The sequence below is a fragment of the Lolium perenne genome, chromosome 6 (assembly GCF_019359855.2).
Source record: "Lolium perenne isolate Kyuss_39 chromosome 6, Kyuss_2.0, whole genome shotgun sequence".
Taxonomy (NCBI): Eukaryota; Viridiplantae; Streptophyta; class Magnoliopsida; order Poales; family Poaceae; genus Lolium; species Lolium perenne.
In genome coordinates this window covers 108,261,094-108,276,997 of record NC_067249.2, presented here as the reverse complement: position 1 = coordinate 108,276,997, position 15,904 = coordinate 108,261,094, and the positions used below count along the sequence as shown (strand labels likewise).

Below are 15,904 nucleotides of genomic sequence, written 5' to 3'. Positions count from 1 at the left end.
TCTGCCCCGGTCACGGCCCAGTCAGCGGTCCGGTTTGGACCGAGCACTTCCGGTTAGGTCGGATCGGGTGCAGGACCGGGCGCCCCGGCGCCAACCGGCTCCTGCGCTGATGCCATGTGGGAGGAGTTCTGCGCGACACTTCACCGTTCCGTTCTCGGTCCGCTCTGCCGCCCGGTTTGGACCGGCTGGTCCGGTCCCTGGCCCGGTCGGACCGGGCCGTGCGCCGGACGGTCCGGTCCCTGGTCCGGTTGACCGGGATTCTCGGGGAGAAAGCTGAGGTGGCAAGTTGACAACGACCACATTTCAAGTGACACTATATATACCCCTTCTTCTACCTCTGAAGGGGTAGACACTACACTACAAGCTGTTCTTGAGCTCTCTCTCGCATACTCCATTGTTAGAAACACCAAAAGCCTCAGATCTCCCTCCTCCTCCACCAAACTCAAATCCCTCCGGAAAAACCATAGAGGAGGATCCGATCTACTGTTCTACCAAGCCAAATTTTATTCCCTCTTGTATTCATCAAGAACTTCCTCTCTAGGGTTCCTTGGAAACCCTAGGTGGGCAAGAGAGATCCGGAAGTACCCAGGTTGTGGATTTGCTCCTGACAAGATTATGAATGTTTGGAGGCTACCTCAAACTCTACCACAAGTGAGTGAGCTATTACTTCGTGGGATAGGCTCCGGAGAATAGAGTGAGCCTTCGTGGCGCGGGGAATCGATCGTGAGGCCTCCACCCCTCCAAACGTGACGTACCTTCTTGCAAAGGAAGGGAACACGGGAATAAACCCTCGTCTCCGCGTGCTATCGGTTATCTCCAACCGAACTCCTTACTTGTGATATAAATGCCTGTGAGAGCTTTCGTGCTTGAGTTACTTGTATCCTCATATAGGTTGTTTTACCTAGTTTGCATTAGGCTCATCTTTATATTCCGCAAAACCTAATATTGCAAAGAAAGAATTAAAATCTTTAGAAACCTATTCACCCCCTCTAGGTTTACCATCTCTGAACTTTCATACGCGCAGAAGGAGGAGAAGGCGGCGGCGAAAGCGAAGAAGAAAACGAGGCGCGAGAAGCGCCGCGGCGAGGAAGGCGGCGAGGGCCGAGAAGGCGGCGAGGAAGGAGGAAGAAAAGAAGAACGGCGCAGGACCGTCAACCATCATCCTGTCCTCCTCCTCCTCCTCATTCGAGTGGACTACGACGCCGGTGTCGGAGACGACTCCGAGCACCCACTCCTCGGACTACGACTGGGAGTCGGAGTATAACTAGTTTGAATTTGCAAATTTCGTATTTGCGTCCACTATATCGCGATGTATCGTTGAACTTTTAATATATTTCGTATTTTTGATTAAATTTCATATTTTGTTTGATTTATTTTAAAATTAAACGGTCGAACTAGCCGTTCGCAACGCGCCGCGCACTGTAAAATAGAGACTCCGGCGGATGTACTTTTTTTGCGTACCAACGCACGCTGAAAAATAGAACATCAGACGAGGAAAAACTCGATCCAGCGCGCGTCATCAATTTACCACGCAGTGGCAGAGTGATTTAGCGCGCCGATTTATAGCTCGCGTGTTGGATGCTAAAAGAGATTTTCCGAGAGATACCATCTTTTTATCCCTTCGCTGCGGGCCTAACTTTTCTTCTTCTTCTCTCCTTAGTCCCCTCTACGGACCGAAACCCTAACTCCAAATCCGCCTCCGCCCCCTCCCCCTCCCCCTCCCATGGCGACAGCGGACGCCGATACGGCCGAGGTCGAGCGGCTCTACGAGCTCGGCGACCGCCTCTCTTCAGCCAAGGACAAGTCTCAGGTGCGCTTCTCTCCTTCTCCACCGCCCCATTCCCTAGGTCTCCTTCGGTCTAGGGTTTTGATGGGTTTTTTGTGTGGGGCCTTGCAGCACGCAGCGGACTACGAGGCGATCATAGCGTCGGTGAAGGGGCAGAACGTTAAGGCGAAGCAGCTAGCTGCCCAGCTCATACCTCGTTACTTCGGGAGCTTCCCGGCCCTCGGCGCCTTCGCCATGGAGGCAATGTTCGATCTCGTCGAGATGGAAGAGCTCGCGGTTCGTGTTCTCTCTGCTAATCTCGTCTTAGTTGATTCTAATCGTTTCCTAACTAAGTAGCTCAGCGTTGTTGGAAACATCGGTCAAAAAACGCTGAACACTAGCATTTGAGACCTTTTCCTTTTTGTGTTAAGTTGGTCTTTGATAGAGTGGACTTGCCAAAATCTAAACATTTACATGTGAAAGCTTGTTCGGGGTTTAGCTTGGTCTGTGGCAGGTATTGATTCCTGTAAACTTTCCTGCCCCCTCTGCTTGCTCTTAAGGGTTTTTGCTGCTGATTCTGTTTCTAGGAGACACTTTTTTTTTTGTATTGAAGACAATCGCCCCTTGTGAAATCCAGAAATAGTCACACAGTTAGGCACTTTGTTTTGAACCTCGCAGCTTATTTTTGCTCAGGCTTACACTGATCCTCAACTAGTAGAGCTGATCTGTTGAATACATGCATTGCTTTGATTCTTGTCTTGCAAATAGCTACAATTGGATTGAAACAATACATGCACCTTAAAAAACTGTAATTAGGGAAATGCGAGACAGTGAATGTTAGCACTAGATCATTACATGACACAGTGAATTTTTCTATCAATTCCGCTTTCTAATTGCTTTTCATTGAAGTGATCATGCAAGGAATGTTTTCCATTATAGATAAATGTGAGTGTGCTCTGTAATGTCTCCGCAGCCCTATGCCAGTTATTTGTTAATGGCTGTACCTGATTACTTCAGGCGTTGTTAGTTCAAGATTTTAGCAGTTTTTACGATACCTAACGTTTTTTTAAATAAATGCGTGAAAGATACAAAATGTCTTATCTTATCCACATAATGTGCTTACAGATCATTTTGGAACAGTGAGTTTATTCACCAGACTTATCCACGTAATGTGTTTACAGATCAGAATACAAGCTATTCGTGGGTTTCCGCTTCTCGGCAAAGATGCAGAGTTTGTTTCAAAAATTGCAGATATTCTTGGTCAGCTCCTTGCATGTGGTATACCTTCTTTCCTATCCTTACTCAGCTGAAATTTCAAATGTGGCTATGCTTCTCATTTTTACTTGCATCTCAGAGGAAAATGTGGAGCGTGATGCTGTTCATAAAGCACTCATGTCCCTTATACGTCAAGATGTTAAAAGTAAGATTCCAATCTTCTTTTTTTGGTTGTTTACCACTTTCAGTGTACTTTGGGATATGCGCCCTGTTGCCTAACTACTGGACATGTCTTGATTTTCTGCCATCATTTTCTTTGGGTATGTGGACTTGCACAACATTAAATTTATGTTATCGTTGTGCTAAAACTAAAAAAAGTTGTGTGAATTGCTGTCAAGCCTCGAGATAAACGTATTTTGATGAATTTCTTGATTCTTAGCTAACAATGATATTTATTGCACCTGATTAATACAAGTGACAATTTAATGGACTAAAAAACGAACCTATCATGTTATGTTTGTTAAGTAAGTGGTGCTCTATACATTGCGGTGCATATGTACTTCTACATTTTTCTCTCGACCGTTACTTATATCTCAAGAGATATAGGTGTATGACACATGAGAGAATCCGCTTTCGTAACTTTGAGATCTAGATATTTTCTTGTTCTAGATTGAGTGTTTTGAGTTCAAGGCAGTGCTGAGCCTTGGACAGCTATACATGTACACAAGAATTAGAGGCGGACGGACCATTTTGTACGCTGCTGGATCACTTCTATTTTTTTTTGTCTAAAGCAGCTGAACTATTTAACGGAGCAACAGAAACAAACAAGATTTAACGAAACTTGTTTACGCCGCTATCGGGTTACGTTACAAATCAATGAACCAAACACGTCCTAAGAGTAACGTATGGATGATACTCGGAGAGTTAAACTATAGAATTAATATTCCAAAATGATTCTTGAACTGGTGCCCCCAAGGCTCATTTTTGCCATCATTTTTTTAGAGTTTCCAACAAGATTCCTCTGCCCTACTACGGGGACTTTTTGTCTTTTGACCACACATTCCTTAGTTCTTCATTCAAAGAGTAACATCATGTAAATTGGAATGTAGAGGTTAAAGATTAACATATATGCTGCTACCTTCATCAAGTGCTTATTGTTGCTTTTACCTTCTTGGGTCCAGATTCCTTGCAGCCTTTGTTTAAGCATGTGGAGTCAGGATCAGAGATCCGTGAAAAGATAATTTGTTTCCTCCGAGACAAGGTAAGTGATTACATACATAGACTGCATGATCTCTGGGTTATCAACGTCATTTCCTTAGTGCTAAGAGTTATTTTTTCAGGTTTTTCCTGTCAAAACAGAGCTACTAAAACCTCAAGCAGAAATGGAAAGATATATAACAGATTTAATAAAGAAAGTATGTACTGCTGTTTTCTTGTCTTTAGTCATTTAGTTCCCATCATTTTTTCTGTGGCACGCTTTAACAAAAAAGCTAACATTCAGAGTGTACAAGATGTTACTGGTGTGGAATTTAAACTATTCATGGATTTCCTGCGGAGTTTGAGCATATTTGGAGATTCGGCTCCTCGAGAATCATTTCAAGAACTAATTGAAATCATTCAAGCACAAGCTGATCTTGATGCACAATTCGATGTAAGTATGCTATTTCAACAGTATTGGAGTAAAATTTGTTATACGTCCACATTAAAATACCAAAAAGTTTCTGTCTCAGTCACTGAAAAAACATTGGGGAATTGGCTTTGTTCAGACCCAGCCTTTATTCAACAACTGCATTTTGTTTACCTACAAACTTCTTTGTACTTGTGAACCTTTGATCTAGGCTAGATAAAAAATTGAAGTACAAATGGTATGGCTTATTGGAGGTAATCTGCAGCATTATACCTTGGGATAAGGTGATTTTTTTTCTGACCATCAAGTAAAGTTGTGTTGAGTGCACATTCATCAATAAAAGAAAGTGTAACATGCATGCCAAATGTATCCATTTAGTGGAACTTCTGTAGCACTGGGTAGTGCCTTGGTGGCCATTGGTGGAGGCTAGGCGGCACCGATGCGGTATCAGGACAAATCTGATACGGGATACGATATTTTTGAAAAACGCTGATACATCTGACTATCTTAAAAAAATATAAGCATGTCATTGCTAGGAACAGCAGATTACATTGCCTCCTTACATGAGCTGGGTCATATTGGGAAGCTAGGGTTGTTATATATGCATCATTACATGGGCTGGGCCGTATCGGGATCATACCAATGAAGTAGCAGAGACGTATTGGGAAATAAAAGCTGTTCCTTTTCATGGTTTAATCGCTGATACTCGGGAGTACACATTGGGTCATATTGTAGATGAAGCCGCATCAGATACGGTATCCGGTACATAGTTACAAAGTTACATAATCTTCAGCACATATTGGTGTTTCGTAGTGTGGAGGTTATTAAGTTACATAAGATGACATGCTTAGAGCTGTGGATGAGGGGATGAAAAGGCATACATGGGGAGGTGTTCAAACAAGGTCATTCAGGTGTAAATGTATTGTATTGGTTTGTCATGAGCTGATCCGAGAGAAAAGCAATTTAATGGTTGATGTAACATAATATGTTGCCCAAACACCGCAGGTTTTTTCGTCTGGCATAACTCTAGAATTTCTTAGCAGAGCGAGTCTCTTAAAAGAGACATTTATGAACAACTAGTTTGGCAAAACTTGTAGTTGTGGCACATAATTGTTGGAAACTGGAAGGTGATCAATGTTCCAGTTTTGAGGTAGTGCAGAACTGCAAATTATCTTTACACATAATAAGTGCACTGTTTACTTTAATGCTAAGTGGTTATTTTGAGAATATGAACTAAGCACCACTTTCTTGTGTCGCGCTCTGTATGCAAGTCTTGGTGAGCTAATGGCTTGATTTACATCTGAATTACTTGATATAGGCTTAAGCTATGCTAATTTAAGGCTTGACATGTGCGTGGGCTTGCTGAATTCCCAAGCTGATATCACTCTTTTCCTGAACAGTGTGTAGCCTTTCTGAAGACTAAGGGCTCCTTTGATTCATAGGATTTTTGTAGGAAGTGTGTAGGATTTGGATCCTATGGAAAATTTCCTACATGAGCTGATTGATTCATAGGAACATATCCCATAGGAACTAATCCTATATGAATCTTGTAGTGCAAATCCTATAGGAAGAAAACATTAGCTCATACTTCATGGAAAATTCCTTTGGTACAATCAAAATCACTTGATCTTCCCATAGGATTCAAGTAGGCATGACATCTCAATCCTATGTCTTTCCTATTCCTAAGCTTTTCCTATCCTATGAACCATCGGAGCCCTAATGGAATTCCATTTCACGCACTTCATGTGATATCCATCTGCATCTCTTTCCTACTTAGAGTTGGTGGTGAGTTCGCTCCTGTTACTCCACTTCTACTCACTTGTGGGGCCAGCAAGCTTGCAAAAGTCAAAAATAAGCAAATGCACTTGTACTCTCATGTGGGATCAACAACCTCATAAAACGCTAAAATAAACAAAAACTTTCTTGCTCGCACGTGGGATCAACTTGCAAATGACACAAATAAACCAATGCAGCATGTGGGACCACATTCTTCTAAGAGGAACAGAACCACAAATAAACAAATGCAGATTGAGATTCCAAGTCAAAACCATGTCCTAGGTTTCAGCTTCCTTCACTCAACGAACTCCCCTAGTCAAGGTTCAAAAAAGCGGAAAGCTGTAAGCGCTGCTTAAGCGTTCCGTACAGAATCCTACAGACTGGAAACAATGAAGACAAACTAGGCATATATATGCAAGAAATAGTGAAATCCCTCACTTAATTCTTTGTTATTTCTAGCCCAACAAGAGGCCCATCAAGAAAACGAAATTGAAAACCTAGTGTCATGAAAACGTAGGCTGCCTCTCTCACTTGCCCTCGCATATCCTCTCTCGTCCCCCAGTAGGCCAGTAGCAGAGTAGATCGACCTTGATCTGTATGGAGAGGGGATGGGGGGAATGAGTCAGATGCTGGAGGAAGGGGTTGACCTCGATCTGGGCGAGGAGAGGTGGACGAGTTTGCTACCTGGAGGAAGATGCCGAAGTCACTGCTGCCTAGAGGGAAGAGGTGGAGGGCGGCGCGGGAGGGGCTTCACCAGCGGCGGGAGAGAGGTCAGTGGCGGCGGTGGGGAGCTGCAATGGAGGGCGCCGCCTCTCTGATTCAGGTCAGTTCACGACTCGAGAGGACGGAGGTTGTGTGCCTGCTTTTTTCTCTTCTCCTCGCTTAATCGGCCGCTTAGGCCCAAAGCTAAGCGTTTGGTCACCGATGCGCTTAGTTTTCCACCTAAGCGTACGCTTCACACCGTTTTCCCCCGTTGCCCCTAGTTTTGTATCGTATCATGAAGGAGCAAAAAATACTAGTTCGATCGCAACAAATACCTTGGTATCCTACATGATTTTTGAGTCACCAAGTCGAGTCAAGTCGCCAGCGCTGCGGCTAGTGACTTGCTGACTTGAGTCATTGACTCAACTTGATTAGTAGCCCAAGTCGCCATGGCTTAAAAAGGATTTAGAGGTAGAATTAGGAAGGCAAGTAGTTGGTTTACCTTGTAATTTTCCTAGCTGACCTCGTGCATGCCTTTCTTTGCTGATTGCAGGTGTAGTATTAGGTTTTCAGTATCGAGATACTAGGCAGTATCGTTTTTCTGTCAACAGCATCATATCATAGGATCGTATTGTAGTATCACGATACTATGAGATTTTTATTTTTTTAAATATAATCGATTTATGTGTTAAATAAAATAGTTACTCCCGAAGTACCTAGCATATATTTCCAAAAAAACATAGTGCCATGTCATATTGTTCTTGTAGTGGAATGCGAAAACTCATTTTGGATCTTGGGCACCAGTGCTCTCGTTGTATTAAAAATTTCGAAAATTACATTTATGTGTTAAAAAAAATCTGTAGCAAAATTCTAAAAGGAGCTGATGATGTATCCCACTAACATACAAAATCTCAAATACAAATATTTTGTTTTCCGAGCTACACAAAAATTACAAAATCTGATTCTTTTTGAAGATCTAAATCACTATACCCAGATCTACAAATTTGTTATTTTTGTGTAGCCTAAAATACAAATTATTTCCAGCTGAAAATTTACACGTTTGAGGAATACAATACTGGCTACATCATAATTCGTTTTCAGATTTTTCTGAAACTTAGAAATATAATTTTTAGTTATTTTTTTTATAGGGATCACTGGTGCCCATGTGTACCAAATCTCTGTCCGTGGAATGGTATATCATATTCTAGAATTGGAGCGTGCATTCCAGCACCACATGAGGGATGCAGAGGTGACAAATATTATGTTTAGTCCATAACAGGAAACCAATGAAGCGATTACATGCTTATAAGGCTTGCTGATGTCAGCATATTAACTAATTCTTTGATTAGTTTTAACTGATGCGTGGTATCACCTCTCGTAGAAGTATCGGGATACTACCGATTCAAGGCATGGTATCGCATTCTGACAACGATACCACCCGACTAGGATACACATTTGATACGCTCGGTAAGATACTAGGATCTGTATCGCGATAGTGACAACCATATAGTACACATGTAAATGATGTAATAATATCAAGCAAGAGCATCATTTGTAACAGCAAACTTGTAAATTTTACTTGAAATAAAGAGTATAACTTACTTGTGTGCATCTGTCCAAGTTCTTCTCCTCGATGATCCATATTCCTTTGAAGCCGATTCACATGATTTAATAAGTAAAACAGCAGCAGTTCTACATATAAATACCATCACAGCAACAAGTATAACAACAGAAATTAAGCACTAGTTCATTACAATAAACTACAAACTACCAAGTTCTTAACTCTTAATAACCAGCCCAAGTCTACCCTAAATCATGTGTTCAAAACAAGGCACACCAGCCCCAAACCAAATGTCCAAAAAGAAGCCACACCAGCCCCACATCGCTATGTGCCTATGTCCATAAAGAAGCCACACCAGCCTCAAATCTCTGTCCAAAAAGAAGCCACGCCAGAGCCAAATTCCATCATTCTTCACTCGTCTTAGTAGCAAAGATCATCATCATAATCTCCATTGCCCCTGTCATCATCTTCACCTTCACCTTCATCTCCGTTGCCCCAAGTTTTGTATCATGTCATAAAGGAGCAAAAGAATACTAGTTTGATCGCAACAAAGACCTTGGTATCCACTATCCTACATGATTGGTATCCTCGTGCTTGTCTCTACCCTAGTCCCCCATCTCCCTGAGTTTCAAAATTCGAGATGCAGCTTTAAATCTTGCAATGCCCCTTGCTGCCTTGCCGCCTGCAAGGCTGTAACTCTCTCCTCGTCTCTTCACTATCTTTATTGCCGGAGCCATGCAGCGGTCTCAGGACACCAATATCTTTTGACAATCTCCCAAGCCAGTAACCAAACTTCTTGCTTTTTGGTGCCTTCGTAGCAACACATGTGCATTGTGCTAGTTAATTGATATTTGTCAGTTGTAAGTCATTTTGTGTGTGTTGAAACACATGATTTGTTATGTTAAAATAAAAATTATACTTGTTGTAGATGGTCTTGCTTTCTGCATCTCATTGTTTGGTTTAGGGATCAGTAAGAAAGGGCATATCAATGCTCCACAATCTCACACCTTTGTTTAGTAGTTGCAGTTTCTTGTGTTTGAGGTTCATTTCTGAAGTATTACCTTCATTTGAGGTTGTGGATTTTGCTTAGTCTTTTTGTTCTTTCAGGTTTCTGATATCGATCATATAGAGAGGTGGACCTCATGCATGCATATGGCTCTTCCTATCTTCACGGTATGCCCAGTTTTACAAAGTCACATGTTATTATTAGTGATCATAAAAATCATCTTTTGCTGTTCTTTTCTTTCTGTCTGCCTGATCTGCAGAGAGGTGCATCAAGCAGCAAGTTTCTTAACTACTTTGCTAAGCAAATCGTTCCAGTTTTCGATAAGGTACTTCATCTTGTACCTTGCGTCCTTTGCTTTATGGAGAAATGGATGCAACACTTGTTGTTTCGTTGACATAGTATTGGTTTCGACTGCTTCGTTTGATGCCCTCATGCTTAGTCTCTTAACAAGGGCACTGGGAAATTGTCAACAGAAGAATTTACAATGCTTTCCAAGGTTCAAGTTATGAAATTGGGTTGTTCTTTTGTTACCAAAGCATGACATTCTCCAAACAAGATCTCCTTCTATCACCTGCACATCTGGAGTGTTCTTTTGAAACAACCTGTAGTCTTGCCTGTTTCAGCATTAAGTGTTCATTTTTTCTTTTGTCAGATCCCGGACGAGAGGAAACTGGATTTACTCAAGACAATTTCTGCTAGCTCGCCATTTGCCGTGGCACAAGACTCACGCCAGCTGCTTCCATCCGTTGTTCAGTTGCTCAAGGTTTATGCACTTCTTGTGTCTGATGTGTTTTTTATCCCAATTTGCATGTTTTTTTGTCTAATGGAAGATGTGAATAAACTCTCTCTCAGTTACAATGTACTTCCTCTGTCCATAAAAGGATGTCTCAACTTTGTCAAAATTTGCATGTACCTAATACATGCAAATTTTGACAAAGTTGAGACATCCTTTTATGGATGGAGGGAGTATATAGAATTAAAATATCCAAGTTGATCTTACAATTGTTGTTTTGTAGAAGTATATGCCTGGGAAGAAGGTAGATGATATTAATCACAATTATGTTGAGTGCTTGCTATACACTTTTCACCATTTGGCCCATAAGGTTAGATAACCAACATATTCCATATGTACTATGAACCATGCAATTTCTTTGTGGATGACCTTGTGTTGATCTAATGTGCAATATAGACTCCAAACAGTACAAACAGTCTCTGTGGTTACAAGATTGTTACTGGACAGCCATCAGATAGACTTGGAGAAGATTTCTCAGAACATTACAAAGATTTTACCGAGAGGTAATGCAGTATGTTGCAATAATCAATCGATGTTGTATTTTGTTCATGTGTGTATACTTCAAAAACCTGACCTTAAGCTAAGTGTCTACTAATAAGTTCCATCACATTCACATGCTTTATTTTCATGTGTCACCATCTCCTCACATGTCATTCTTTATTAAATAATATAGATAATAGAAGGCTTGTTATTTAACAGTATAACATAGACTATATACCAATGTCAACCAAATCAGCTCAAGGATTGGATATCCATATAGCTAAATTAACCAAACAAATTTTTTTGTAAATGAAGTGAGTCCAAGTTAAAAACTAAGATTGGTCTTTTTTATTTTCCATATGGGTTGCCCGGGACTCGAACCCGGAACTAGTCGGATGGAGTAGATAATTGGTCCTTGTTACAATAGAGAAAAACCCCTCCCCAAATCGTGCTTGCATTTTTCATTGCACACGACTTTCCCTATGTAGAAATAGCCTATTTCTATTCCAAAGAGGAAGTTCTACTAATTTTTTAGTTTTTTTTTATTCGTAAATTAGTAAGTGGATTCGCCTCCTCTTTATTATAATAATTTATTATAATAAAAAGAACATTTCAGAATGCAAAATACTGTATGGAAGTTTTATCTTGATCATTTATCAACCCTTTTCTGTTTATTAGTCTTCTATTCTAAAGTCAACTTGATTAAATTGTTTGTCTTCGCCTCTGATTTGCAGCACTGGCCACTTCCTTGCTATTCAACTCTAAGAATATTCTATGATAGTAGAATTCTTCAAATTGGAAGTTCCGCTATGGTTCTGTTGTCCAATTTAAACCTGAATAATTTCAAGTACTTGGAATGCTTTATCTTATTTTGATTCCTTGTAAGAGACATCCACTATTAGGTAATTAAGTTGAGGGAGTCTGTCATTGTGAGTATAATCCTAAGGGTGGATCAGTCACATGATTTAGACATCACTATGTGTGTGAATGTAAGAAAGAATTAGAACTCCAAATGATGGAAACGTGGGTATGCCTCCCCTACAGTTTTCAGCTAAAAAATTGGAAATGGGTGTTTGATGTCAAATTTCCTATTAGGCTTTTGGGACGCAAACATTAGAATCTTTTAGCAACCCAGCATATATTTCAGCCATTTCTTAGTTGCCTTTTTCATCCCGCTTATGTTTGCCATTGTTAACTTGCACAAATTTGTTCCCATTGGATGGAGCATGTGAAAATACATTTCAGGCACATATGAAATCTCTTTAATGCAACATGATTTCCATTATGTTGGCGTGTTCCTGATTGTTACAAACACACAGGTTAACTGGGACAGAAGAGACAGTTCGAGCAGCCTCAAAGAGACTAACCCAGGGAATGGCAGATTTCAACAAGGCAATATCATCAGCAAAGACGGCAGAAGAGAAATCTAAAATTGTGAGTTTTAGCTTAGATGCTTGAGTTTACCGGTTCAGTTGCATTGAATTGTTCTCTAGTTGATGCCATGTTGAACTACCATCATTACTGCATCATAATATTTCTTCGGGAACCTTCTGCAATCATAATCTGCAAGATTGGTCCTAGGCATTTTTGTGGCAAACAGATTGATCACTGTTGCGTAACAGTTCTGCCAATTGATTCTGATGTGGTTGCTTTCTGCAGAAAACGGACCAGCAGAAATCGACAATGACAATGCGGTCCTATAATAACATATTGGCAATGTCACAGGTGATCTATTTGTTGTATGCACACAGGACTTTTGCATTAACTTTATTCTTATGAACTAGTTCCTGGTTATCGTGCATCACAAACTCTGCTTGCTGTTGCTGGTGGCCTGCCGGACATCCCATTTGCTGGCCTGGCTGGCCCATGTCCACAGTAAATTAGCTGCGATGTTCTTATTGACTTGTCATGGTGTAGTAGATACAACTTTAATGTAGTAGGAGATCTCTACTAATAAAGGGAGGAGAAGCAGTTGTGCTGCTGGGTACAGGGATGGAGAGGGGAGGACGACAGTTGGCTGGGGGGAGTGAGGGGAGGAGCAGGAGTGGCGTGCAGGAAGGTGGAGCAGGGAAGGGGAGATGCGGAGGGGAGACTTTGGCAGCCGACAGCTGCTTTGCTGTTCTTGCTCCCCGATATCCCGGCAATTATACGATCGATCGTCCAGAAGCCGGAGATAACTTGCTTCACACATATGTGTCTCTACCTTCAGATTGCTTTCAGGGATCTGTTCTCTATAATCGGTAAATCTAGCAGATGCCCTCTAATTGATTAACCTGCAGTTGCGTTTCAGGGAGCACACACGTTTTAGATTGATGTGCTTGTTTCCTAGCTAGCTAAGCGTGTGTGTGTCTCGGCGAGTACAAGGTTGATACTCATCCATAGTGCATAGCACTTTGAGGCGTTGAGCTACACTTCTATGAGTTATTATTAGATCTTAAACAGAAAAAGAGTTATTATTAGATGTTAAAAAGAAATCATTAAATAGTTATCTGAAAAATATTTGTAGGCCGAGTGGTCGACGACAGATGCAAATCAGTTGGCATATCACCATTCTGAATATATATATATGCAATGGCAACTAGCTTTGAGAAGCAAATGTCCTACAACGACGGCAAAATCTATGATCTTTCACTTCAACAAGCATATGCATGCACACCAGAAACACTCTCACAGAAATGACTGTTCGAAAACTAGGTGTATTATGGTTGCCAAATATAACTAGAGAAAACACTAGACAAAAGGAGATCGGAGAAATATGCCGATATTTGCCATGGGTTGCTAGAAATATAACAATTGTTCGACCAATTCGTAGCAGCGCACGTGCATTCAGCTAGTGTTACTAAGTCAAGGCTAAAATCTGAGGTGTAGGTTATAAACATTAGAATGTTTAACTTCATTCAGAACAAATAGCATTTGGTGAAAAGCCCCCCAGATTAAACAGACAAATGGTATTAGTTTAATGTGGCACCGTATACTCAACACGATTGTTCCTCAAGAGTGAAGATTGAAGAGATGATGACAGCCAAACAACGGCGTCACACTATGCAATTTTGTATTAAAATGCACAAGCATATCCTTATTTTTGTCTAAATCCCTTGGACATAAAATTCTTTATCCATTTGTCAGAGCCTAAATAAGCTCAGGTTAGCATAGTAGCTTCTTCAAGCTTCAAACTATCAGCCATGCTAGCTATCTCTGCGTTTGAAGTGTAAAAAGCTATCATACAACTGTAACTAGCTTGTTAGTCTTTCCTATGAAGTCATGGGCCATATTGCTCTTGCATACTGCTGATGCTTTGTCTATGCGCTTCAGAAGAAACTGGTGCGCCATATTATTAGCTCAAGGTCTCAACTATAAGTGACAATTGTTTGTTTCAGCTGTTGCATCCGAAATCTCCTTTATTCATCGGTGATAAGAAAATTACTCTCTCGTGGATGGAACTGCCAAAGAAACCAGCAGCTACAACAGCAGGGTTTGTTCCACCACCGAAAGTTCCATTTTATTCACATTCATTTGTATTTCATTTTAGTCAATTCTAATTTGTTGATGTTTCAGAGTGAAGAGGACCCAACCTGCTTATAGTGGGATTGCCCCTGTAAGCAAGAAGGGGCGAGGAGGGGGAGGGATGCCTAATCAGCTTGTGAACAGGGCTTTTGAAGCATTATCCCGTGGTGGTGGTGGTGGTGGTAGAAACAGTGGAAGAGGCCGGGGCAGAGGAGGGCGAGGAGGGCGAGGAAGAGGGTGGGGCTACCGCTGAGATCACTCAGAAGTGTATAAGTTCCAAGGGACAAGAGATCAGTTTTCTGCCTCCATTCGAGAGTAATGCAGGAGACGTGTTCATTTGGGTTTTTCTCGCTTCACTGGTGCTAGCTTTTCTGTATCCAGCAAGGTGCGTGACTGACGAGTGCACCAGGAATGCGCAAAAGCTCATTCAGAGAGGATGCTTAACTGCCTGCACATCCTAGCTGTTGGTCTATTTGGCTCAGTCCGTTTGGTGGTTGGCGGATTATTCGTTGTTTGGTGGTCTGAACAGAATATTTAGTTCTAGATTCTGTTGGTATTTATTTGATAATTTATTTGGGATTGTAGAGGTGCATCGCCTTTTCTTTTATTCACATTCTTTACACTTGTCCTTTGAATCTGACGTGTATCTATTAGGGTAGTAAGAAGTGTATACCCACAAAAAAACTCAGTATTCATTCTTCCACCTGCCGTAGCCACGTTTCTTGCTTGACTACTGTCAGCCACATACGCCACGCAGCTTGTCCTTCTGTCTGTGGCTTAACCAGTACGTGCGCCCAATCTCGCAGTTCTGCTATTGTTGTGGTGGTGGTGGTGCTTAATCAACCGCTGCGCCTCTGTTGCTTGAATTTGGCGAGACCTTTCTTTTGCCGTCTCTGCTAGCCGTCAAGGCTTCGCCAAATGCAAAATTGGCCACTGCCAGTCTGCCACGTTCTGACGCGGGCCCGTGACTGCTGTGTTCACAGTCCACCCATGATCGAGCTGTCTACCCGTGACCGAGACCTGCCTTTCATTCCTCTTGGGTTACCTGTTGACCCGAGAATGTACCCTATTACTCCAAGTCGTGGAGTACTCCAGCCGCACCTGGGACATCTTGGCCACTGGCTAAAGTCACTGAGAGCGACCCAAACGGATGCGCTCGGCCGTCCGTTTTGTGCAGTTTGGGTGGCCGAGCGGATACCGGACAACGAACCGTGTCCGCTTGTCCGGTTGGGTCGCACGCTGCGCCCAACGCGGCGACCCAAAAAGACGCCACGTGCTTTGTCTTCCTTGCGTGGCGCTGCGCCATGGCAGGCCTCGACGGGACAACAATGGCGGGCGGTAGAACGCGCGGAAAAGTTCCCGCGCGCGCGAAAATGCCATTGGCGCGCGCTCGCGCCCAACTTTCCCGCCCAAGGCCGCTGGCTATAAAAGACGGCGGCGGGCTCACATATCTCATCACACCCGCTCCGGCGTCC

The 15,904-nt window shown here is 42.1% G+C and overlaps 1 protein-coding gene across 1 annotated transcript; it reads left to right on the top strand.

Moving 5' to 3' along the window:
• Positions 1-1,607: 1,607 nt before the first annotated feature.
• On the top strand, positions 1,608-15,132 carry LOC127325957 (apoptosis inhibitor 5-like protein API5). The gene is made up of 16 exons (XM_051352770.2): positions 1,608-1,810; positions 1,898-2,062; positions 2,947-3,043; positions 3,120-3,185; positions 4,162-4,241; positions 4,321-4,395; positions 4,482-4,631; positions 9,754-9,819; positions 9,912-9,977; positions 10,305-10,415; positions 10,669-10,755; positions 10,842-10,948; positions 12,245-12,359; positions 12,585-12,650; positions 14,303-14,397; positions 14,481-15,132. The coding sequence occupies exons 1-16, from the start codon at positions 1,724-1,726 to the stop codon at positions 14,680-14,682; spliced, it is 1,635 nt and encodes a 544-aa protein (XP_051208730.1). The 5' UTR covers positions 1,608-1,723; the 3' UTR covers positions 14,683-15,132.
• The last annotated feature ends 772 nt before the right edge of the window (positions 15,133-15,904 follow it).

Bases quoted from the DNA above. Each gene is read 5' to 3' on its own strand.
- LOC127325957 (XM_051352770.2), top strand. From the start codon at position 1,724: ATGGCGACAGCGGACGCCGATACGGCCGAGGTCGAGCGGCTCTACGAG. The intron at 9,978-10,304 runs GTACTTCATCTT...TTCTTTTGTCAG, and splicing joins TCGTTCCAGTTTTCGATAAG to ATCCCGGACGAGAGGAAACT. The intron at 10,756-10,841 runs GTTAGATAACCA...TGTGCAATATAG, and splicing joins TTCACCATTTGGCCCATAAG to ACTCCAAACAGTACAAACAG.